Source organism: Syngnathus acus, chromosome 10, assembly GCF_901709675.1.
Source record: "Syngnathus acus chromosome 10, fSynAcu1.2, whole genome shotgun sequence".
Taxonomy (NCBI): domain Eukaryota; kingdom Metazoa; phylum Chordata; class Actinopteri; order Syngnathiformes; family Syngnathidae; genus Syngnathus; species Syngnathus acus.
In genome coordinates this window covers 362,663-384,749 of record NC_051095.1, presented here as the reverse complement: position 1 = coordinate 384,749, position 22,087 = coordinate 362,663, and the positions used below count along the sequence as shown (strand labels likewise).

General features: G+C 52.0%; 1 protein-coding gene across 7 annotated transcripts; it reads left to right on the top strand.

The window, feature by feature from the left end:
- The first annotated feature begins 514 nt into the window (after window positions 1–514).
- chd3 (chromodomain helicase DNA binding protein 3) lies at window positions 515–21,866 on the top strand. 7 transcript variants are annotated; one of them, XM_037260676.1, is made up of 40 exons: window positions 516–864; window positions 2,104–2,243; window positions 2,334–2,528; window positions 2,606–2,730; window positions 2,798–3,024; window positions 3,110–3,237; window positions 3,322–3,433; window positions 3,495–3,664; window positions 3,872–4,138; window positions 4,281–4,472; window positions 4,537–4,754; window positions 4,823–4,954; window positions 5,017–5,116; window positions 5,223–5,414; window positions 5,761–5,967; window positions 6,055–6,192; window positions 6,547–6,668; window positions 6,748–6,921; window positions 7,006–7,147; window positions 7,239–7,370; window positions 7,427–7,544; window positions 7,914–8,038; window positions 8,138–8,369; window positions 8,944–9,128; window positions 9,877–10,054; window positions 10,115–10,201; window positions 11,435–11,520; window positions 11,603–11,736; window positions 11,825–11,969; window positions 12,686–12,845; window positions 12,913–12,983; window positions 13,275–13,446; window positions 13,557–13,637; window positions 13,755–13,895; window positions 14,942–15,050; window positions 15,388–15,520; window positions 16,029–16,224; window positions 16,307–16,463; window positions 16,693–16,816; window positions 18,529–19,285. In XM_037260676.1, exons 1-40 carry the CDS (start codon window positions 684–686, stop codon window positions 18,868–18,870), a joined length of 6,270 nt encoding a protein of 2,089 aa, XP_037116571.1. In that variant the 5' UTR covers window positions 516–683; the 3' UTR covers window positions 18,871–19,285. The 7 variants fall into 7 exon arrangements, 5 of the variants coding, with proteins under 5 accessions (XP_037116571.1, XP_037116573.1, XP_037116574.1 ...); XM_037260678.1 differs by lacking the exon at window positions 18,529–19,285 and adding an exon at window positions 20,484–21,866 and having other exon boundaries at window positions 517–864; window positions 13,275–13,458; XM_037260679.1 differs by lacking the exon at window positions 18,529–19,285 and adding an exon at window positions 20,484–21,866 and having other exon boundaries at window positions 517–864; window positions 13,275–13,458; window positions 16,307–16,464; window positions 16,699–16,816.
- The last annotated feature ends 221 nt before the right edge of the window (window positions 21,867–22,087 follow it).

Here is a 22,087-nt window from a genome sequence, read left to right as displayed (position 1 = left end):
TAATTGTTAGGAAATTACCCATACGCCATCTCATCTTCACTCACTGATTTCCACTCTCACCACAAGCATTTAATGTTTAAGCAATACAATCTGATGTAATTCTGGGCATGGCTGCGGCAGACCCCCCCCCACACACGCGCGCGCAGTTTTCCTCCCTCTCATTCCCTTCCCAACACACACAGAAAAAGCTTTTCTTTTTTTTTTATCCATTGGTATGGGCCATGCTTGATAGATTTGCTCTGCAATGCAGAAAGTGACACCACAAGTCTGGGCATAAGGGGGGGCACACATTCTCAATACGGGAGGGGGGGACACACACAAACAAGTAATAATGTAAATCGCATGCGCCCCCCCCCCCTTCTTTCCTGTTACAATGTGGAGCTTTTTAAGACGGGAGGGGGCGCACGGGGTGAAGGGGAGGGGGGCTGAAATAATAATGTCAGCCATTTTTATGTAAGGGGATTTTTTTTCTTATTGGGGGTGTGTGTGTAGGGGGGTAGTTAAAAAATAAATATAAGAGGGCGGCCATCTTTGTTGCTTTCTGCCTAGTGTAAAATCCCCCCCCCCCCCTCGATTTGAATATTAAATAAACAGCACGATACATTTTTTGTTTTTTTTTAGTTGGTCTTTTTTTGTTGTTGTTGTTTTGCGCACAAGGACGGGATCCCGATGAGAGGACTATCATGTCCTATCCACCGCGGGCCTTTGAGGAAGACGAGAGCACGGCGCTTCATTCCGAGGGAGGAGATTTTGACGAAGAAGAAGACGGCGGCGGCGGCGGCGACGACGGCAGCGGAGACTTATTAGACGCGAGAAGCGACATCAACTCGCCGGCGGCGCTTCGGCAAACTGCAGCCAGCCCAGGTACGTCAGGGCGCCCGTAAGGGACGTTTTACAAGTCACGCCACGGCTGCGTTGAAAAATCATGCACGTCTCCAGCTCGGGGAGGGAGGGAGGAAGCAAGGAACCAAGCAAGGAACCAAGCAAGGAAGGAAGCAAGGAAGGACGATTTCAAGCACTGGGATGCGCACGAAACACGCTCGGTCTGCTCGGCAAGTTTGTGTCCACGGCCAAAGTGTCATCTTGCTCACCCCAACCAACCAACCAGCCAGGCAGGCAGGCAGTCAGGCAGGCAGTCAGGCAGGCAGGCAGCCCACCCACCCACTCCGTGACACGCGTGTCACAGGAATGACAGCGTTCCGGGACATTTCTCGCGATGCGTTCAAACGCAGTCGGTCGGGTTAAACCCGCGCACGAATGTCTCTCCTAACGCGACCGCTGCTGCTTCACGGGTGACTTCCAAGTATGTTTATTTCACTCTGAGGAAGTTTCTGAGGGTGGAAGCAAAACATGTGTTCATGGCGCCTTTATAAGGTTCAACAACTAAGATTCATTCGACCGACTGGGGGGGCTCCGCCTCCGCGCCAGACTGATAAATAAAAAGAGCTCCCGCAGCGCAGTCCTTAACCGTCCCGCGACCTCCACGGCTGCCGGAGTTGAAGCCCCCGCCCCCAATCCGTCGCGTCGCGCCGCGCCGCGCCGCTCCACCGGCGGGGCCTACGAGTCCCCGAGTTCGAGTCGCCCGGCGGCCGGCTCTCGGCGCGCCGTTGGCGGCGTTCCCACACGGCTCGCCGGGGAGCTGGAAGGAGTGAACGTAGACTCAATCTAGGCTGATCACATTCGATGATCCCTTTAGGAATCATTTTCGTATCTCCCGTTTCTGTCCGGGTGTCAACCGACCAGAGCACCGAGTCCCACTTTTACCAACTGCAACTGTCGGGCCGCTTGCGCTCCAGCGTTTAAATATCGGCTCCAAACTTCTTGAGTGGACCTCGTGTGTTCTCACCGTGCTTATGTGACTTTTCTTCTGGTGCTCCAAAGCAAAAACGTCAGGCCTGTTCTGCTACCTGTGCACGGGAAGACGTAGAGAAGGTTTGGAAGGTACCCTTGAAAAAGTCTCATGGAGGTGACATTAAACAGCGACCGCGCCGTGCAGAGCACGCGCAGGTCCCTCTGATGCCCGTTCAAGATGTTTGTTGCTGTGCTGTGCTTGAAGCAGAGCCAAGATTCTACATCCCTTTAAACCATCCTCTTTTTCTCTAGAGGAAGAAGCGGACACGTCTGACAGGGAGGTCCCGTGTCGAAAGAAAGGACGTCCAAAGAGAAAGAAGGATGGCAAGAAGAAGGGGAAAGAGGGCAACGGCGCCAGGCTGGAAAAAGAGGGCGACGGCGCCAAGAAGCTCGTAGGTGGCGGCGCCTCTCGCTCCACCGTTCTCAATCTGGTCAGCTGGGCTGGGCCGCTCGCTCCTCACCCTTCTATCGCGTCTGCTCAGGACAGCCATGTAGAGCGGGACTCGCCGCCGGACCAGGACTCGGGCGACCGCTCGGACAGCGGCGCCAGCGGCTCTGGCGAGAAAAGGAGGAGGAAGAGGAGGAGGAAGAAGCACCAAGAAAAGAAGGAGAAGAAAAGCAAGAGGAAGAAAAGCAATGACGAGGACCGAGGCAGCGCTCAAGAGGAGACCGCCCGGGTAAAGTCCAATCATCCGTGCACGTTGTCGTCGCTTCCCGTCTCTCATCTGAGCGCCGGCCGGATGCTCCCCGGCAGCCCGCCGAGCAGAAGACCTCCGCCCGGCTGGCCGAGGAGTGGGGCCTGGAGGACGTGGATCACGCCTTCAGCGAGGAGGACTACAGGCAGCTCACCAACTACAAGGCCTTCAGTCAGTTTATGAGGTAAAAACGCCGGCCCGGCCCGGCCCGGCCAGATTCGATGTCTTCTTCCTTCTTCCCCTCCTGCCAGGCCCATGATCGCCAAGAAGAACCCCAAGATTCCCATGTCCAAGATGATGACTGTCCTGGGGGCCAAATGGCGGGAGTTCAGTTTCAACAACCCCTTCAAAGGCAACGCCGCCGTGGCCGCCGTGGCCGCCGCAGCAGCCGCCGCCGAGCAGGTCTCCACCGCCGCCGCCGCCGTCTCGCCGCCACTGCCACCGCCTGTCCGCAAGGCTAAGACCAAAGAAGGCAAAGGTCAGTCTGGGTAGACCTCTTCTCCCTTCTCGTTGTCAAGTCGATCTGGCTGAAATGTGACCTACTTTGAGTTTTGCTCGCGCAGGGCCGGGCTACAAGAAGCGCAGCAAAAGTCCTCGAGTCCCCGACAGGAAAAAAACTAAGGCCAAAAAGATGGCGCCCGTTGGGCTCAAACTTTCGCCGGCGTGTGCCAAGAGGAAGAGGAGCTGCTCGGTGAGTAAGCGCGCGGGGGCGGGCCGGTCGGTCCCGGGTGGCCGGCGACGCTCGCCGGTGCCCTCGCCCGTCCGTCTCCGTCAGAGCGACGAGCCGGACGAAGAAGAGTCGGAGCGCCAACACGTCCACGGCTCGGACGGCTCCGGACGCCTGAAAAAGAGCAAGCGCGGGCGGCCGGCCAAGAAGAAGAAGAAAAGTAAGCGGCGCCCAGTCCGACTCGGGCGCGCCCCCGTTCACAGCTGGCCTCGCGCTCTCAGGTGAGGAAGACGCCGACGGTTACGAGACGGACCACCAGGACTACTGCGAGGTGTGCCAGCAAGGCGGCGAGATCATCCTGTGCGACACCTGCCCGCGAGCCTACCACCTGGTGTGCTTAGAGCCCGAGCTGGAGAAGGCTCCCGAGGGCAGGTGGAGCTGCCCTCACTGCGTGAGTGCCGCCGCCGCCGCCGCCTCTTCCGACCGGGCCCGTTGAGGGCAAAAATAACAAAGCGGCGTCTTCTCGAGGTATCCGGCCAAGGCACGGCCGAGAACATACGCCACAGCGCCCGTCCCGAAGGAACGCGGGCCGCGCCCGGGGCCCGATACGATGGCGAGGCTTTGCTGCCAATGCTTGTCTGCTTGCGTCTCCTTCCAGGAAAAAGAAGGCATCCAGTGGGAGGCCAAATACGAAGACTTTGAGGACGCGGAGGAGGACGTGGAGGAGAAGAGCACGTCGGGGGCGGGGGCGGAGGACCACCACCACCACCACCAGCACGACGAGCACATGGAGTTCTGCCGGGTGTGTAAAGACGGAGGCGAGCTGCTGTGCTGCGACACCTGCACCTCCTCCTACCACGTCCGCTGCCTGAACCCGCCGCTGCCCGACATCCCCAACGGACAGTGGTTGTGTCCGCGATGCACGGTCAGTCGCTTCCTTTCTTGCTCTGTCTGTCTGTCTGTCTGTCTGGGAGGGACGGACGGCCCGGCCTACTGTGTGTTCTTTGTTTGCGGTCTGGTCAGCATGGCCACTTTTCCTTCATTCCCCGGTTGCGTTCCGCCTTTAGTGCCCACCCGTCAAAGGACGCGTGCAAAAGATCCTCCACTGGCGGTGGGGGGAGCCCCCGCCTGCGGTCCCCGCGGCGCCGGACGCAGCGCACGACCAGCCGCTACTGGCAAAGGGCCGAGCCGAGCGGGAGTTCTTGGTCAAGCTGGTCGGACGGTCCTACTGGCACTGCGCCTGGATCACTGAGCTGCAGGTGGAGACCAAACGTTCGGCTCTTTGAAAGGCAAAATACGCTCTGACCCGCCCGACCCCTCCAGTTGGAGATCTTCCACTCGGTGATGTACCGAAACTACCAGAGGAAGACGGACATGGACGAGCCGCCCGCTTTGGACTACGGCGGCGAGGACGAGAGCGGGGCGGCCAACGGCGACAAGCGGCGCTCCAAGGACCCCGAGTACGCCGTCATGGAAGACAAGTTCTACAAATACGGCATCAAGCCCGAGTGGCTGCTGATCCATCGCATCATCAACCACAGGTAAGCAGCGAGTCATGGAACATTGGCGCCCGCACGTGCATTGGCTAACATTTTCAAATGCGTGGCAGTCTGGACAAAAAGGGCGCGTACCACTACCTGGTCAAGTGGAGAGACCTGACCTACGACCAGTGCACCTGGGAGCAAGACGCCACGGACATCCCCGACTTTGCCGTCTACAAAGCCAACTACTGGAGACACAGGTACCACCTCGGAGAGCGCTTTGGGCCTCGTGCGCCGCCCGGCTCACCCCACCTTTACGCAGGGACGCCGTCACCGAGCGAGACCCCCAGCGACCTCGCAGGATGAGGAGCAAGAGTCAAGAGGGCCCGGACCCGCCTTCGCCCGCTTGGCCCGTCACCGACGTGAGCTCGCTCGCTCGCGTGGCGTGGCACGTCTCCTTTCTGTTTTAAAAAAAAGAAGACAGAAAAGAAAAAAAACCAACCTTCCTTCCTTCCCATCTTCCCGCAGCCGACGATCAAATACGAGGAGCAGCCCGACTTTGTGACGTCGACGGGCGGCACGCTGCATCTCTACCAGATGGAGGGTCTGAACTGGCTTCGCTTTTCCTGGGCTCAGGGCACCGATACCATCCTGGCCGACGAGATGGGTCTGGGCAAGACCATCCAGACCATCGTCTTCCTCTATTCGCTCTTCAAAGAGGTAGCCGCCGCTGGCCGCTAATGCCTTTTTTTTTGGTCTTTTCTAGCGGCCTCTGTGTTTTGTATCAAGGCCAGGAAAAAACAAAAAACCCTCAATATTAAAAGAAATGGACACGTTTTTCAAAAATCAAGTTGTTTTTTTCGAGCAAAAAAATGGTCGTTGCCCATTTCTAAAGCAAATCCTTTTTGTCAGATGTTCAAAATGAGCTTGAAAAGCTGCAACATGAAGAGATTTTTTTTCCCCAAGTTACAACAAGAATGACAATAACACAATAGTCTTTTGTCCAGGAAAAAGTGCATTTGTTTGATTTTGGTGAGCATTTTGTGTGCGTTTGGCTACATTGCAGGGTCACACCAAGGGTCCGTTCCTGGTCAGCGCCCCGCTCTCCACCATCATCAATTGGGAGCGCGAGTTTGAGATGTGGGCGCCCGACTTCTACGTGGTCACCTACACGGGCGACAAGGACAGCCGAGCCATCATCCGGGAAAACGAGTTCTCCTTTGACGACTCGCTGATGATGAAAGGCGGCGGCAAGAAGGCCTTCAAGATGAAGGCAACGAGAGGCGACGCCAACCGCCCGCCCGCCCGCCCGCCCGCGCGCGGGACGAGATGATGACCATGTTTTTTTTTTTTGCTCCAGAGAGAGACGCCGATCAAGTTCCACGTGCTGCTGACCTCCTACGAGCTAGTGACCATCGACCAGACGGCGCTCAAGTCCATCGACTGGGCCTGCCTGGTGGTGGACGAGGCTCACCGTCTGAAAAATAATCAGTCCAAGGTGATTCATTTAAAAAGCTGCAGCATTCTTTTGAGAGAGAAAACCAAACGAAAGCCAAGAGATGCTGGGCCAAAAAGCCAAATAATTGCCAGTGTAGGCCACAAGGTGGCGGCATAGCGCTACTTTGCTCCTAATGAAAACAAATGAACGAAAACAAATGAAAGCGTTGGAATTTGTTGCGCCTTCCTGGTTGTCATTCTTTGATTGTTTTGGCCTGCGGACAAGCACAGCCAAGGGGATGGCGTCCAAAAAAAAACCAAGCAAGTACAAAGCCATATGTTTGTGAAATCAATGTGATTAGCAAAGTCAAGTTGCAAAATTGTGACATGAAAGTCCAACCTGATATTGTGGCAGTTTTTCCGGCGCCTGAACGACTACAAGATTGACCACAAGCTGCTGCTGACGGGAACGCCGCTCCAGAACAACCTGGAGGAGCTTTTCCACCTGCTCAATTTCCTCACACCCAACCGCTTCAAGTAGGTTGCATTTTCTCCAAATCGAAATTTGCTCACCACGTCATTGGGCGCGTGCGTCCCCGCCGCCGCCGCCGCGCAGCAACCTGGAAGGCTTCCTGGAGGAGTTTGCCGACATCTCCAAGGAGGACCAGATCAAGAAACTGCACGACCTGCTGGGGCCTCACATGCTGCGGCGGCTCAAGGCCGACGTCTTCAAGAACATGCCCGCCAAGACCGAGCTGATTGTGCGAGTGGAGCTCAGCCCCATGCAGAAGTAGCAAAATCCCACTCTCATCCATTGCTTGTTTTTCTTGAAAAATAAGAAAAGCGAATCCCTTCTCGTTGTCTTCAAACCCAGAAAGTACTACAAGCTGATTCTAACCAAGAACTTTGAGGCTCTGAACTCAAAAGGCGGAGGGAACCAGGTCTCCCTGCTCAACGTCATGATGGACCTGAAGAAGTGCTGCAACCATCCCTACCTCTTCCCCGTGGCCTCCATGGTGGGCAAAGTCCTCAGCTTCCGTCGAGCGGCCGCCGCACCTCTGGCAACGTGCTACAGTGTCGCTCGCTCGCTCGTTCCTTTGGTTGCAGGAGGCCCAGAAAACGGCCAGCGGCGCTTACGAGGGCTCGGCGCTCGCCAAGGCTTCCGGGAAACTGACGCTGTTGCAGAAGATGCTGCGCAAGCTGAAGGAGCAGGGACACCGAGTGCTGGTCTTCTCGCAGGTGGGCCCGTTGGGCCTCGGTCCGTTGGGCCTGTTTGCTGACTCTGCTCTTTGCAGATGACCAAAATGCTGGACTTGCTGGAGGACTTCCTGGATTACGAAGGCTACAAGTACGAGAGGATCGACGGCGGCATCACCGGGGCGCTCAGGCAGGAAGCCATTGACCGCTTCAATGGTGAGTCCAAAAGGAGGAGTGAAGAACTTTTTTGCCAGATTGGATTGGATTTTGCTGGACAAAGGTAAATGACATTCCAAAATATCTCCATCTTGTCAAGTTTAGCATACAATAAGCAACAAGTCTGTTGGATTTTATTTTGGGATATTTATTTATTTATTCATCTTGATCATGATCATTATTTTGATTGATTGATTTCATTTGGTATATTTTTATTTTGGATTTTATTTCAGCCATTTTTTTATTATTTTTTCTAATATTGCGTCTGCAGAATATGGAAGGGAACAAAAAAAAGTCCCCTTTTCCATTCCCAAAATACACTCTCCTTTTTCTGCTCCAAATGTCTTTTTCCTTAATGGTACTGTGCAGCTCCCGGCGCTTGTCAGTTTTGCTTCCTGCTCTCCACCCGAGCCGGAGGCCTGGGCATCAACTTGGCCACGGCCGACACCGTCGTCATCTTTGACTCGGACTGGAACCCCCACAATGACATTCAGGTTGTGGGGGGGGGGGGGGGGGGGGGGGGGGGGGTTTGGTGTTAGGGTCCGTGATGGCCGGCCAAAAGCATTGTTGTCTTTCTCATTTTTGCCCTTCAGGCCTTCAGTCGGGCTCACCGCATCGGGCAGGCCAACAAGGTGATGATCTACCGCTTTGTGACGCGAGGCAGCGTGGAGGAGCGCATCACGCAGGTGGCCAAGAGGAAGATGATGCTGACCCATCTGGTGGTCCGGCCCGGCCTGGGCTCCAAAGCCGGCTCCATGACCAAGCAGGAACTGGACGACATCCTCAAGTTTGGAACCGAGGAGCTCTTCAAAGACAAGGGAGAAGGTGAGCGAGTGAGGGAGCGATTGCCAGAAATAGTTACAATGTTTAAGAGAATTTTACGGCTTTCTAGGAAAAAGGAAATTGTCTTTTTTTTTTATTGTTTCTGAAGAAAACGTTCCCATGCTATTGATTCTATGATATTGTTATTATTATTATTATTATTGGAGAGAGAAAAAGCAGTCACCACTCAGTTGTATTTTAAAAATCACTGTTGTAGAATGAAGTCTTATTTTTGTCACGGAAAAGTCACCATTTTAATACCAAGAAGTCGTGCTCTTCTTATCTAGAAAATCAAGTTGCAAGTTTAGAAGAAGTTTTGGGGCATAAAAAAAAAGTCACAATACCACTTGAAGTCAATCCGATTTTTTGGGGAGCAATAAAACAGCATGACATAATTTAGTTTTTTTTGGGGGAGCAATAAAACAATATGACATAAATTACGTTTTTTTTTGGGGGTAATAAAACAATATGACATAAATTACATTTTATTTACAGAAACAGTTGCATGACTGCAAAAAATAGGGGGGAAATATTACAAGACTGAAATGGGTGCTTCTGTTTCTCCGGTCCCCGACAGGTATGAAGAGCTCGTCGGGGGATAAAGTTGAAGACGAGGGCAACGTGATCCACTACGACAGCGTTGCCATCGAGAGGCTGCTGGACCGAAGCCAGGACGCCACCGACGACCCGGACGTCCACAACATGAACGAGTACCTGAGCTCCTTCAAAGTGGCCCGCTACATGGTCCGAGAGGAGGACAAGGTAAGAGGCCGGGCCGAGAACGTTGAGCAACATGGGCTTGCTTTTTTTTTTTTTTTTTCTTGCCTGGATTTCACTTCCAGCGTTACCTTTTTTGGACACTTGCTGGGAAAAGGGGGGGAAAAAAAATTGGCAGCTCTGCTACATTCATCCCGCCAAAAAAGCAGTGAAATAATGAGCCGAGAGAAGCGAAATAGTGCCGCCGCAGATAACTGGGGCGATAACTCCCGCTCGCATTTCTCACGGGAGCTGAATAAATATATTGACGGGCGCCGCTTTAATCCGCGAAGAAACATCTGCAAGCTAGCTAGCTTCTAGCACCAAATATTTGAGCACAAACCACAGAAGAGCGTACACACATCGATGGCACCGATACTTTTTTTGGCACCTTCTTGATCATCCGCAAAGAACAACTAAAATGACTCGAGGAGTTGCGATCATCTCCTCGTTTTGGTACGGCCGCAAAATGAAGTGGAAAAAAAAAAAATTCTAGTTGGTTTCCGTATTTCTTGTTCGTATGTCCTAACTGCAACGTTTCGAAACGGCGTCTTCCGTTGCCTTTGTTTTTCCTGACAGATTCCTCGTATGAAAGAAAAATCGGAAACCGGCTAACTTTGAAACGTGTAAAAAGTAAACAAAGGATTTTCAGAACAAGCAATGAAAACAAAATCTAAATCAAAAATCAAAGTGACCCGACGTGCTGCGTTTGTTTTGGTTTTCTTCTTTTCCTCACCGACATTTGCTACTCCAGATGGACGAGATGGAGCGAGAGATCATCAAGCAGGAGGAGAACGTAGATCCGGACTACTGGGAGAAGCTGTTGCGCCACCACTACGAGCAGCAGCAGGAGGACCTGGCCAGCAAACTGGGCAAAGGCAAGCGCAACCGCAAGCCCGTCAACTACAACGACGCCGCGCAGGAAGATCAGGGTAAGATAAGGAAGAGCAAAACAAGGAGTTGTCTGCGGCCAAACACATTTGTCCTTCCAGAGTGGCACGCTGACATTTCCGACAACCAGTCCGAGTATTCCGTGGGCTCCGAGGAGGAGGACGAGGACTTTGACGACCGTCCCGAAGGTCAGTTCCAAACGTTAGAGCTTCAAAAGCTTCCATCCATCCATCCATCCATCCTTCCTTCCTTCCTTCCTTCCTTCCTTCCTTCCTTCCTTCCTTCCTTCCTTCCTTCCATCCATCCATCCATCCATCCATCCATCCATCCATCCATCCATCCATCCATCCATCCATCCATCCATCCATCCATCCATCCATCCATCCATCCATCCATCCATCCATCCATCCTTCCTTCCTTCCTTCCTTCCTTCCTTCCTTCCTTCCTTCCTTCCTTCCTTCCTTCCTTCCTTCCTTCCGTCCAACCCATACAACTCAGGTGTGCTAGCTTCATGCTAACAAAGCTATCATAGACAGGCCACTGGAAACTAGATGTGCGGCTTTCACACACTCCGAGCACCGTAAAGAAAACAACAAAAGAGAATTAAATCTGGAAATCCCACCAAACCATGTCTTGTCAAAAGTTGGTCCATTTGGTGCAAAGTTACATCAATCAGGCTCAAGGAAAGTAGCATTTGATTAAGATTGGCGCGAGCTACGCTGCAAGCTACGCTGCAAGCTACGCTGCAAGCTACTCTGTTGAGCTAAACTAAAGCTACGTCCCGTGAAAACCGTGTAAGCTAGCTCAGATACTTCTTTCCCCTGTGCTTACTATCGCTAGCTATTTGTTAAACATGTCATTCACTCCAAACTATTTGCATTTGTTGTATTTTTAAAAAATGTGTATGTATAATTCTCAAAGATTTCACAAGATGGCGTCAAAGCCTCGAAAGCGCTAGCAGTGATAGAAAGTATCTGTCTGGTGTGGAAATTGCTCCTATTTTGCGTGCGTGTGTGTTGAGGGGGTCATTTGGTTTTAATGGGTTTTTACATTATCGTTAGGAAACACACAGTTTGAATATCATCTGATTTCATTCAATCAGCGTATTGAATTGGGCTGCAAATGATTTGCAGCAGCCCCTCCCCCCGCAAATAAAAAAGCAAATTTTGATTTAGCGGATCCAGTTGCCTGGCACGCTCGCGCAAAGCCCTTTGCCAAAACACACAAATCCAGACGGCCATCTCTGAGTGCAAGGAAGGGGGAGAAAAGCTCACTCACTCACTCACTCACTCACTCGCTCTCCTTTCCTTACCTCGCCAAGAAGCTCAATGTTTTCGCGAAAGGCGAGCATGCGATACGAGATTGAAACCGTGCCTTTTTTTTTTTTTTTTCTCGTTTCTTAACCCGTTGCTTCCCTGCAGGCCGGAGACAATCCCGCCGCCAGTTGAGGAACGAGAAGGACAAACCGCTCCCTCCTCTTCTGGCCAGAGTGGGCGGCAACTTGGAGGTCCGTCCGCCCGCCCGCCCGAAGCCCGCTTTCTTGCAAATGTCCAAAGATGGCAGCGAGCGTTTTTGTTTTTGTTTGCCAGGTTCTGGGCTTCAACACACGCCAGCGGAAGGCTTTTGTCAACGCGGTGATGCGCTGGGGGATGCCGTCTCAGGACGCCTTCTCCTCTCAGTGGCTGGTCAGAGACCTCCGAGGCAAGAGCGAGAAGGAATTCAAGTAAGCATCGTGAACGAAAGCCAAAGAGGCCTTCGAGTGATTGAACGACGCTCTGTCCGTCCATCTGTCCGTCCGGGCGGGCGGCCAGGGCGTACGTGTCGCTCTTCATGCGTCATTTGTGCGAGCCGGTGGCCGACGGGGCCGAGACGTTCGCCGACGGCGTCCCCAGGGAAGGCCTGTCTCGACAGCCGGTCCTCACGCGCATCGGCGTCATGTCGCTCGTCAAGAAGAAGGTGGCGCTCTTTTCTCTTCTGCCAGTATCGTATTTTCCAGACTATAAGTCGCTCCGGAGTACAAGTCGCACCAGCCGTAAAATGCACAATAAGGAGGAAGAACAACCTAGATGAGTCGCAGTTTGGGGGGAAAGTCCAACACCAAGAACAGACATGTCCTCTTGACAGGCAATTTCAAATAGAAATACAACAGGCAACAACAGGCTGTATGCTAAGCTAGCAGTACGTTAGCGTAACGTTAGCATTGCTAAACGAGGAACTGAGAATGTGCCTGACGTAACATATTAAGATAACTACAGCACAAATAACATGCTAACAAGTTTATCGACGTCACTCCAAAACGTGAAATCCGACGAAATCTTCATTCTCTGTGGCACTTATAAACAACTCCCCTAACCCTGAAAGTCGAAGACGCAGTGCTTTTTCTTCTACGTGGCTTACGTCAGACTCATCGTCAGTTGCAATTATTCCATAGGCCTCGAGGGCCTTCTTGCGGTTCAGTGTGAAAGTAACGTGAAATGATACGTGTTTGTCATTTCACACATAAGTCGCTCCCGAGTATAAGTCGCACCGCCGGCCAAACTATGGGGAAAAAAAACCTGCCACTTATAGTCCGGAAAATACGGTATATCTATTTTGTTTTGCTGCTAATGGCATTTAGCAGCAGCTCTTCCAATGAAGCCGGCAAGTAGCCGCTTGACCTTTGGGCCCCCCAGATTCAGGAATTTGAGCACATCAACGGGCGCTGGAGTCTTCCGGAGCTCAAGCCCGACGTCAGACCGGACAGACCCCCCTCCAGGGCGTCGTCCCCCGGCGGCGCCGAAACAGCCACCCCCGACGCCAGCTACGGCAACACGCCGTGCGCCTCCAAGCCAGGTCGGTGGGGAAAAATGGCAAAGTTGTGCGAGCGAGTGGCCAACTCGTGACCTTTTGTCGTCAACAGCGACGCCCGTGCCGACAGACAAGGACGACGGCGGCGGCGGCGGCGAGAAGGACCAGGATGAAGGGGAAGAGGTGGGAAGGCCAAGAAATGTCCTCTCCATCGCACTTTGCTGGTAATGCAAGGTTTGCGTTGGAAGTGCCGGCCGGTGGCCCAATGGACATCTGCTATTTGTTCCAATGCTGTTGCCCTTTTTTCAGGCATATTTGAATGAAGCTATTGAATCTCGGTACTTCTCAAAAGAAAATGCTCAACCTGCGCATGTTTTCTTTTGATTTCACTTCAGCTGGATTTCACATTGAAGTAGTTTTTTCCAAAACTTGAGCTTAGTTGTTCAAATCAAATGTGGTCCTTTGTGGTTTCAGCTTTGCGCAGTGCAAAGCGTGGGTCCCCCCAGTCCCAAAACAGAGGACAAGCGTTCATGTACGGAGGAGAAAGAAGAGGAGGAGAACGAGCAAGCGAGCGGCGCCTTGCCGCAGGAGAGGAATTGGCCAGACAAGAGCGTTTCAACAACCGAGCATGACGGGAAGGTGCAAGGTGGCAAAACGGGTACCCCCCCCCTCCCCCAATCATAATTCACCTCCTTGTATTTGATGGATCTAGTCACATATCGAACTTTGGGGTAAAGCTCTGCGTGGGTCTCTTAGATGGCCAAAAGGTGGATGAGGAGCGGCAAAAAGACACGGCCAAGCCGGAAGCGGCCCAGGAGCCCGCCCAAACCAAGAAAGGTGCAGCGCTCGACTCGGCTCGGCTCGGGGCTCAGCCCGGGGCTCGCCTCGCCTCGGCTCAGCTGAGCCGTCTTTTTCCGTCCTGCGCCTTAACCTGACCTTTCTTGTTGTCAACAGAGGAGATGCAAAGCGAAAAGGATCCTGCCGCCGCCGCCGCTGCTGCTGGCAAAGAAGTGCGAGAGGTGAAGGCGGAGCTGGCTAAGCTGCCTGCGGAGCGACCTCGCTTCATGTTTAACATTGCTGACGGCGGCTTTACTGGTCAGTACGCTATGATGCAACTCTCATTTCAAATAACCTACGTAGGTACGGAGTATATTATATGAACCGAGTGAAGAAGGTACAGTAGGTAGTCGGGGTGAAGGATTTTGAAATGACTTTTTTTTCGGTCGATATTCTCATTTCATATTGGATTCGTTTCCCATGTACCGTAATTTCCGGACGACAAGTCACTCCAGAGTATAAGTCGCACCAGCCATAAAATGCGTAATGAAGGAGAAAACCACATATCTAAGTTGCACCGGAGTACAAGTGGCACTTTCAAATGAAAATAGAATAGGCAACAACAGGCTGAACGCTATGATATGCTGAGTTACCATTACGTTAGCATTGCTAGCATTACATAAACACATAAGCAAGGAACTAAGAATGTGTCCGGCGTAACATTTTATTCAAATAACTATAGCATAAATAAGTTTATCAAACCATCTGTGTCACTCCAAATCATTAAATCCAATGAAATCTTCGTCTTCGGTGTCACTGCGCTGCTGACTCCGGAAGTCGGTGAATGGATTCAGACTCATTGACAGTTGCAATTATTCCACAGGCCTAGAGCGCCCTCTTGCGGTTCAGTGTGAAAATAACATATGAAAAGATAGATGTTAATCATTTCACAAATAAGTCGCTCCTGAGTATAAGTCGCACCCCCCCGGCCAAACTATGACAATAAACTGCCACGCGTAGTCCGGAAAATATGGTATATCTTTCTGAGGTGTGTACTGGATAGAAATGAATCTCTGTCCCTGCCTGGATTATTTATAGAAACGGAAAATCAAATGGGGCTCCAAATTGACCCTACTTCCAGAAATGCTCAGTTACAGCTGTCCACGCCGAGTTCTACCTCTCAGGTTGTTGTTGTTGTTGTTATTATTATTAAGGAAGGAAAGTTCAGTAGAAAGGGAGGTAGGACGCGGTCCATGGTTGGACTTGGATAAATAACCATATATCAACTTGGAACTTTGTGTGTGTGTGTGTGTGTGTGTGTGTGTGTGTGTGTGTGTGTGTGTGTGTGTGTGTGTCCCCCACAGAGTTGCACACTCTTTGGCAGAACGAAGAGCGGGCCGCTATCTCCTCGGGAAAGATGAGCGATATCTGGCACCGCCGCCACGATTTCTGGCTCCTGGCAGGAATCGTCGTGTATCCTTGGCGACGCAGGAAAGCGGCCAGCCCCCCCGCTTTAGCGCTTGTTTTTGACAGCAAACCAAAACATTAAGAACACGTCGTCCTCAGTGTTTAGCGAGTCGGGTCTGCGTATCAACGGCATAAATCTCGTTTGATGACGCCCGCCGTGCTGACTTCTTCAAGAATCCAATTGCCAATTGTGCTAGCACAGCTTCTACCTTTCACTTTGACTGCGTGTTGGGTTAGGGTTATCACTATGATGGTGAGGTTAGGGTTAGGGTTAGGGTTAGGGTTAGGCGAGGTTTCCTAAATCTCCATTTTTGGAAAGTTTTGTCCTTGACCCGGGCTCCAGCCACGGCTACGCTCGGTGGCAGGACATCCAAAACGATCCGCCGTTCGCCGTCGTCAACGAGCCCTTTAAGTCGCAGGCCAACAAAGGCAACTTCCTGGAAATGAAGAACAAGTTCCTGGCTCGCCGCTTCAAGGTAAATCTAATTGTGGCCAAAACACCGTTTGAAATAAGCTCTCTCCGTCAGCTGACACACTGGTGCTGCTGACCGCAGCGTTCCTCATCCTGTTTGCTTGCGGCCTGGCGTGTGGTCCCACATCCTCATTTACGCAATCTCTTGCATCACTTGCAAACAAAATGGTGTCGAGTCAATAAATGGCAGCGTTCTTGATGATTCTGCAACCTTGGCGCTCGCTCCATGTGCTGTCGAGGGACCGGACGGAGCTTGCTAGCTTCCTCGATACTGCTGCGCTGGGGTCAATCTGCAAATGTGATATTGTTTCTTGTCTTACACATTCATTCACCCCGCTTTTATTTCTTCTCTTTTTTTCTTCTCCAAAGGTTTGCCAAGGACCTTGAAAATAGGATTGTATAATTCTCCCAAATTGTAGCAAGTTAGCATCAACGCTGCCATTCATTCCTGCTCCCTCCCTCCCTCCCTCCCTCCCTCCCTCCCTCCCTCCCTCCTTCCTTCCTTCTTTCAGCTGCTGGAGCAGGCGCTGGTCATCGAGGAGCAGCTGCGGCGGGCGGCCTACCTGAACATGACGCAGGAGCCCAGCCACCCGGCCATGGCGCTCAACGCGCGCTTCGCCGAGGTGGAGTGCCTGGCCGAGGCGCACCAGCACCTCAGCGAGGAGTCGCTGGCGGGCAGCAAGCCGGCCCACGCCGTCCTGCGCAAAGGTCCGTGGCGTGAGATCTGTCGTCGGGAACGTTTGGAAAAGGCACGCCAAAGTCCAAGGCGCTGGTGTTGTTGTGCTGGCAGTGCTCAACCAGCTGGAGGAGCTGCTGAGCGACATGAAGGCCGACGTGACCCGGCTGCCGGCCACGCTGTCCCGAGTGGCGCCCATCGCCGCGCGCCTGCAAATGTCGGAGAGGAGCATCCTCAGCCGGCTGGCCGGCAAGGGCACGGAGACGCACGCGGTCAGCCCCTTCGCCACGCAAACATGAAGAATGATGGCGCCGCGCTTGGCCAGTCAAAACGCACAGCCCGGCAACCTGCGCTCGCTCTTTCGCGCCACGAGTGTTACGTCAGCACATTCTCCTCCCTCGCCATCTTGAAGCACTTGACAATGTTCTTCTCGCCGCCCCCATCCTTCCGTCTCGGTCGGTCGATGCCGTCTTGCCTGACTGAACTCGTCCCTTTTCTTTCCCTGGCTCCAGCCTGTCCCTCCCGGACCCTACGCCACCCCTCAGCACTACGGCGCCCCCTATGCTCCGGGGCCGACGGGCGGGGCCAACTACAGTCAGATGCCGCCCGGGTCCTTCATATCAGGTCAGTGAGTCTCTTTGAAAGGAGAAGAAAATCAATGAAGGGCAAAAAAATAGCTTTTGGCCATGTGCCAAACTTGTTATTCGCTGGAAAGTCAAGATGAATCTTTGTCAGCATATTTACATGCTGCATTTGGGAGCCATTTCTTTTTTCAAACACGAATCATTTGTCACTTTTGGCGAGGGTCCCCATCCGGATGTATGCGGGCACCCCTTGATGATTTTCTGCCACATCTGACCCAACCCAATAGCTTGTGTCGGATCGCAATGGAGAACAAACGGCACAGTCCAAAAAAAGGCAAAGAGGAAGAATTGCAGTCAAAATGTCCTTCAGTTTTGTTCCGTAAACGAGCTATTCATTAGACTGTACGGCCGTTGAGCAGAACTTTACCGATGACTCCATTTCGGCCATTTTTATGGAAACGAACAAACCGGCTGGAAAAAGTCAAGTGAATTGAAAAGAGCCAAACAAAAAACACCACCACCACCACGATATGAGCACGCTGTTCTGGACTCCATTAGCGACTCCACCGTCCGTCGGCGGCCTTGTGCTGGTGATGCGGGCAAAAAGCTGCTTCTATTTCAACAATTTCAAGACTTCATCTGAGGAATTCCATCCTTCTAGCGGGTTCATCACATGGCCACCCAATCTGGACTTGAGCGTGGATGTCGAGGCTCTTTGAACCAAATGACGACTCATTTTGCCACTCAGGAATGTGCACGTTGCGTTTTGGCCGCGACGTCCCTCCCGACGCCGCCGCTGCTTGTCAATTGCTGTTGAGCGGGTCATGTGCTAGCCAGACGCGCTCTGCGGCTGGCTGGCTGGCTGGCTGGCTGGCTGGCTGGCTGGCTGGCTGGCTGGCTGGCTGGCTGGCTGGCTGGCTGGCTGGCTGGCTGGCCGGCCGGCCGGCCAACGTGCTGCCCAGATGCGGCAGAGAAAAGTGCAAAAAGATGCTCTTGCCACAACGGCTCAAGTCGACTCCGTGTAATTGGAGAGCGAGAGAGCGAAACATCTGTCAAAGGCATTGCACGACGCCTGGGCGAAAATGTCATTATCCCCCGGGCGGTGCGCCAAGAAAACACGCAGGAGGTATTTTGAGAGGGACGCCAACCGCAGCGCAGATGCGCTCTGCTGGCGTAAATGCGTGACCACGGAAATAGCTGCCAGTTGCCCCTCCGAGCCCGTACCAGGCCGCGTCGCCGCCCTCGCCCTGATTGGCGTGGCGAGGGAGAAAAGCAACAAAAAGCAAAGCAACGCAAAGCAAAGCAAAGCAAAGCAGCTGGCTGCTGGACAAGAGTTAAAAACAACAAATCCAAAGAGTTGGCCACCCTGGAATAGCACTGCCTGTCCTCCCAGACATTCCTATGTGCATGAAAGGCAAATGCCGAGGCTCCCATGGTGCTCGCCAGCCATCCCACATCTCGTGAGGCTCCAAACCTGTCAGGCCTTCCTCACCTGGGAGAGAGCATGTGGGTCCACCAGACCATTGCCCCACCCCAGTAGCCCACCGATTAAATCCTCCTCGCGGGGACCACTCGAGTGTCCCGTCGCGGTGCTCCCCCCTTCCTTCCTTCCTTCCTTCCTTCCTTCCTTCCTTCCTTCCTTCCTTCCTTCCTTCCTTCCTTCCTTCCTTCCTTCCTCCCTCCCTCCCTCCCTCCCTCCCTCCCTCCCTCCGCAAGCCTCGGCTACAGTCTGCCGCTTGTCTGCCCCCACAGAAGCTGCTTGGGGGCCGGCCGGCACCGGCGCGTGCCAGAAGACCAAGGAGCACGATGTGGTGCAGCGCCAGCGGGTGGTGGACCTGTGGAAGGACGGCAAGTCGGAGGGGGCCATCGGCCTGGAGCTGCGCATGCCCAAGTCCACGGTGCACAGCATCATCGTCAAGTATCGCCTCAGTAACACGGTGGAGAACCTGCCGCGCAACGGTCGCCCCAAAAAACCCTGAGCGCCCAAAGCCAGGACTGTGCCAGCCGCCGGCCGGGACTGTGCCTTGTGGAATACCCAAGCAGAGAGAGACGACTTGCATGGGGGGAGGGGGGGAACTACTCCGAGAAGACTGAAGGTTAATCCGGTGGCAGGTTGTCAGGAATTCAGAGCTGCATATAAATTCCTGATTTCCTCAGGTTTTTACCCCCCCCGCCCCCCCCAGACAAACACACTTTTGGAAAAAAAAGAGTTCCCCGAGGATCAATTCTTCATCCACCGGCAGACTCAAAGAGCCTTTCTCCTCGCTTTGACCCGATCCTCCCTCATTCCTGCGCAGTCTTCCATCTGGACACGCTCGCTGGAGTTCTGTCTGGAGCCCACACAGATTCTGGCAAAGACCTCGCGGTATCTGCGACGGTGACCAAAGTGATCCGGGAAGGGTTAGGGGAGCTCCGTGAACACGAGACTCGATTATCTGGCTCCGATTTCATTTTGGTGGCGCGGATGCTTTTGCTTCAAGGCTTCATTAAAAGGAAGCTGTGCGTCCTCTTCTGCCTCTTTTTTTCTCCGTGTTGCATAGCATTGGCCATCAAACGCCTTTCCATTTTGCTCGCGTGCCTTTCCATAGTGCAAGGACAAACGAGCAACTCGGCAAATTGCCACGTGCCAATATCCACGTCCATTTTGGATCGCAAGTTGGGGCCGCTTGCTGGATTCTATTTGGAGCGCAGTCCGTGCTGCATTCCCAGCAGCAACATTTAGCGTCTGGCTTCTTTTTTTTTCTTCTCCCTTTTTTTAGCCACTAAAGAAGCAGATTTCCTCATGTGGGATTGGTGGCGAGCAAAGGCCCAAAGAATTGTGCTGTTGCTGTTGCCGTGTCATGGATGTGTGTCAAAGTGGCGCTCAGACGCCTGCGCAAATCATTTCCAAGCTCTGATTTGGATGGAGAATGTGTGGATTTCTGAAAGGCCTGCCTGAGCGACTCTGCTGTTGCACGCACGCACGCCTGGTCCAGAATAGAAGGCTTTGGCGCGGCTGCCAAGATGGCAGCGTTTTGCTTGCTCGAATAGCAGACGGTGTTTTTTATGATCTGTTCGAGCCGTCTCGCTTCATCCGCTACGGTGCCGAGACGCTGCAGAACAATCCCGACCGAGTTCAACGGGTCTGTATTATTTCAAAACAAGCCCCCCCCCCCCGAACCCCCTTTTGATAAATGCTCTGGTGACTTTTGCCTGGGCTATCCACCCGTCTGATCCTCTACGTCGCGTTTGTCCTCACGAGCCTCCGTCCAAGCTGTCTTGGGCCTAAAGGTGGCCGTTTTGGGGGCTGGAGATTTTCGCACACGCCCTCTGGTGGATGAGCGGTGCGTGCTGTGCGATTCTCCTGGCCTCCGTTTGTTTTGCTTCTCATGTGATACTCTCCCTTCTCTTTTTCCGTTCCCTCCGCTGGCCCCGCGCTGGCAACAAACGGAGTTAGTCCCCCCCCCCCCCCCTTTATCGCAGGGCTGATCTGGAAGTGCTGTTATGACATTTGAGCGGCGGCGCGAGCGCAGCCGTCGTCTATTCCTGGCTTTTGTTTGGAAAAGGGGCTCTTAAACTGGCCCCCGGCCGGCTGAGCACGTTTGTGTCAAATGAGCCTTACTTTTGGAGTGCCACAAGGCTCTATGCTAGGGCACTATTGAATGTGGTGCATCTGTTTCACTGCTGAGCACTCCATCGCTTGTCTTTTTTTTCTGGCCGCCTTGCAGTGCTCAACGGACCCCCCTTGTCCTTGTCTTTGTCCTTGCCTGTCAAGAAGGAACGGGAAGGAGACCTGCGACGGGAGCAACGCGGTGGTGAGATCATCTGCATTGACGACTAGACTGGGTTGACACGCACGCACGCACGCAACGTATTCAAGCTACACTGAAGAGTACCAATATTTTATTGAGAATGAAGTCATTGTTTGACTGACTCTGGTCGAGCAGACAATTTTTTTTTTTTTTTTTAAATGCAACATGAGAATGACCAGTTTTGACTTTTTCCAAAGTAAAGGATAACTTATCCCCAAACATAGTTGATTGATCAAAGTTTCATGTTCTCGTTCCAAAAATATGAGTCATTTTGGCAAGATTATGAGTTTGATGCTTGAGAAAATGAATATTCCTCTTTTCTTAATGTTTCACAAAAAATCTGACTTCATTCTCTTCAAATGACATTTTCAAGAAATACAACTTTATTCTCATGAAATGAACACAACTTGATTCTCGTAAGATCAATTGTTTTCTCCAAAAGCTCTTTTTTCTTCAGTTTGATCCCAACTTTTTTACCCAAAAGAATCCGATTTTGTCCCTCCCAAATACTTTCTTCTCCAATGTCTTCATTCTCACAAGACTTTATTCTTGTTAGACATTCTGCAAAACACATTATATTCTCAGTATTTCAATTGAAAAAAAAAGAAAAGAAAGAAAGACTGATGATGGCACGACTTGATTCTTGTATACTATTTACTTCTTTTTAGTCTGGCCTTAACACACACACACACACACACACACATATACATATCATTTATATACATACATACACACACACACACACACACACTTGGAGTTCTCCAGCCCATGCCCCCCCCCCCCTCACACTCATACGCACACGTCTTTTTCTTCCATCATGAAGATCGTAGTAAAATTTCATTTTTCATGCTTCCATTTTAGATTTGCGGATGACTTTAAAGCTATTAAAACATCTGAAGTTGATTTGGTGTTGAAACGGCAGCAGGCAGGTGCGAGCTGCCTGCTTTAACAAAACATGGAATGGGATTGGTGAACACTCGAGCAAGCAAGCAAGCAAGCAAGCACATTTCGTTTGAGTCCCCCTGGCAAAACAATGTTTTGGTTTTCTCTTAAATGGACTTTTTTATATCACAAAACCTGGCATTGAAACAGGGGTGTGTAGACTTTTTATATCCACTGTAATATGCTAGCCACAAAGCTATACGCAAGTCAAACTAATTAGATTTGTTGAAGACTAGTACAACAACCAAAAAGGGACTTATTTACACATAGGAATGAACAACGTGAGTAAAAGAAAAAACATGTATTTCATTTCTTGTTTCCGGGTGAGAGAGTTGCCCCCCCCTAAAAAAAAAAAAATCACATTGCTTTATCCTTTCTTTTTTTTTTAAAAATCTTTTTGTCACTATGCCTATCAAATGTTGGCTGGCAATGAAAGTATTTAGAAATAACACATCTGTTTATTTTTTTCTTTGTTTGTAATAAAACAGAAGAAAATGAGACACACATTCTTTTGGAATACTTTTTGGTTGTTGTTGCCGTGAAAGGACGGGAACCAATACGTCGTAGACTGTCGACTG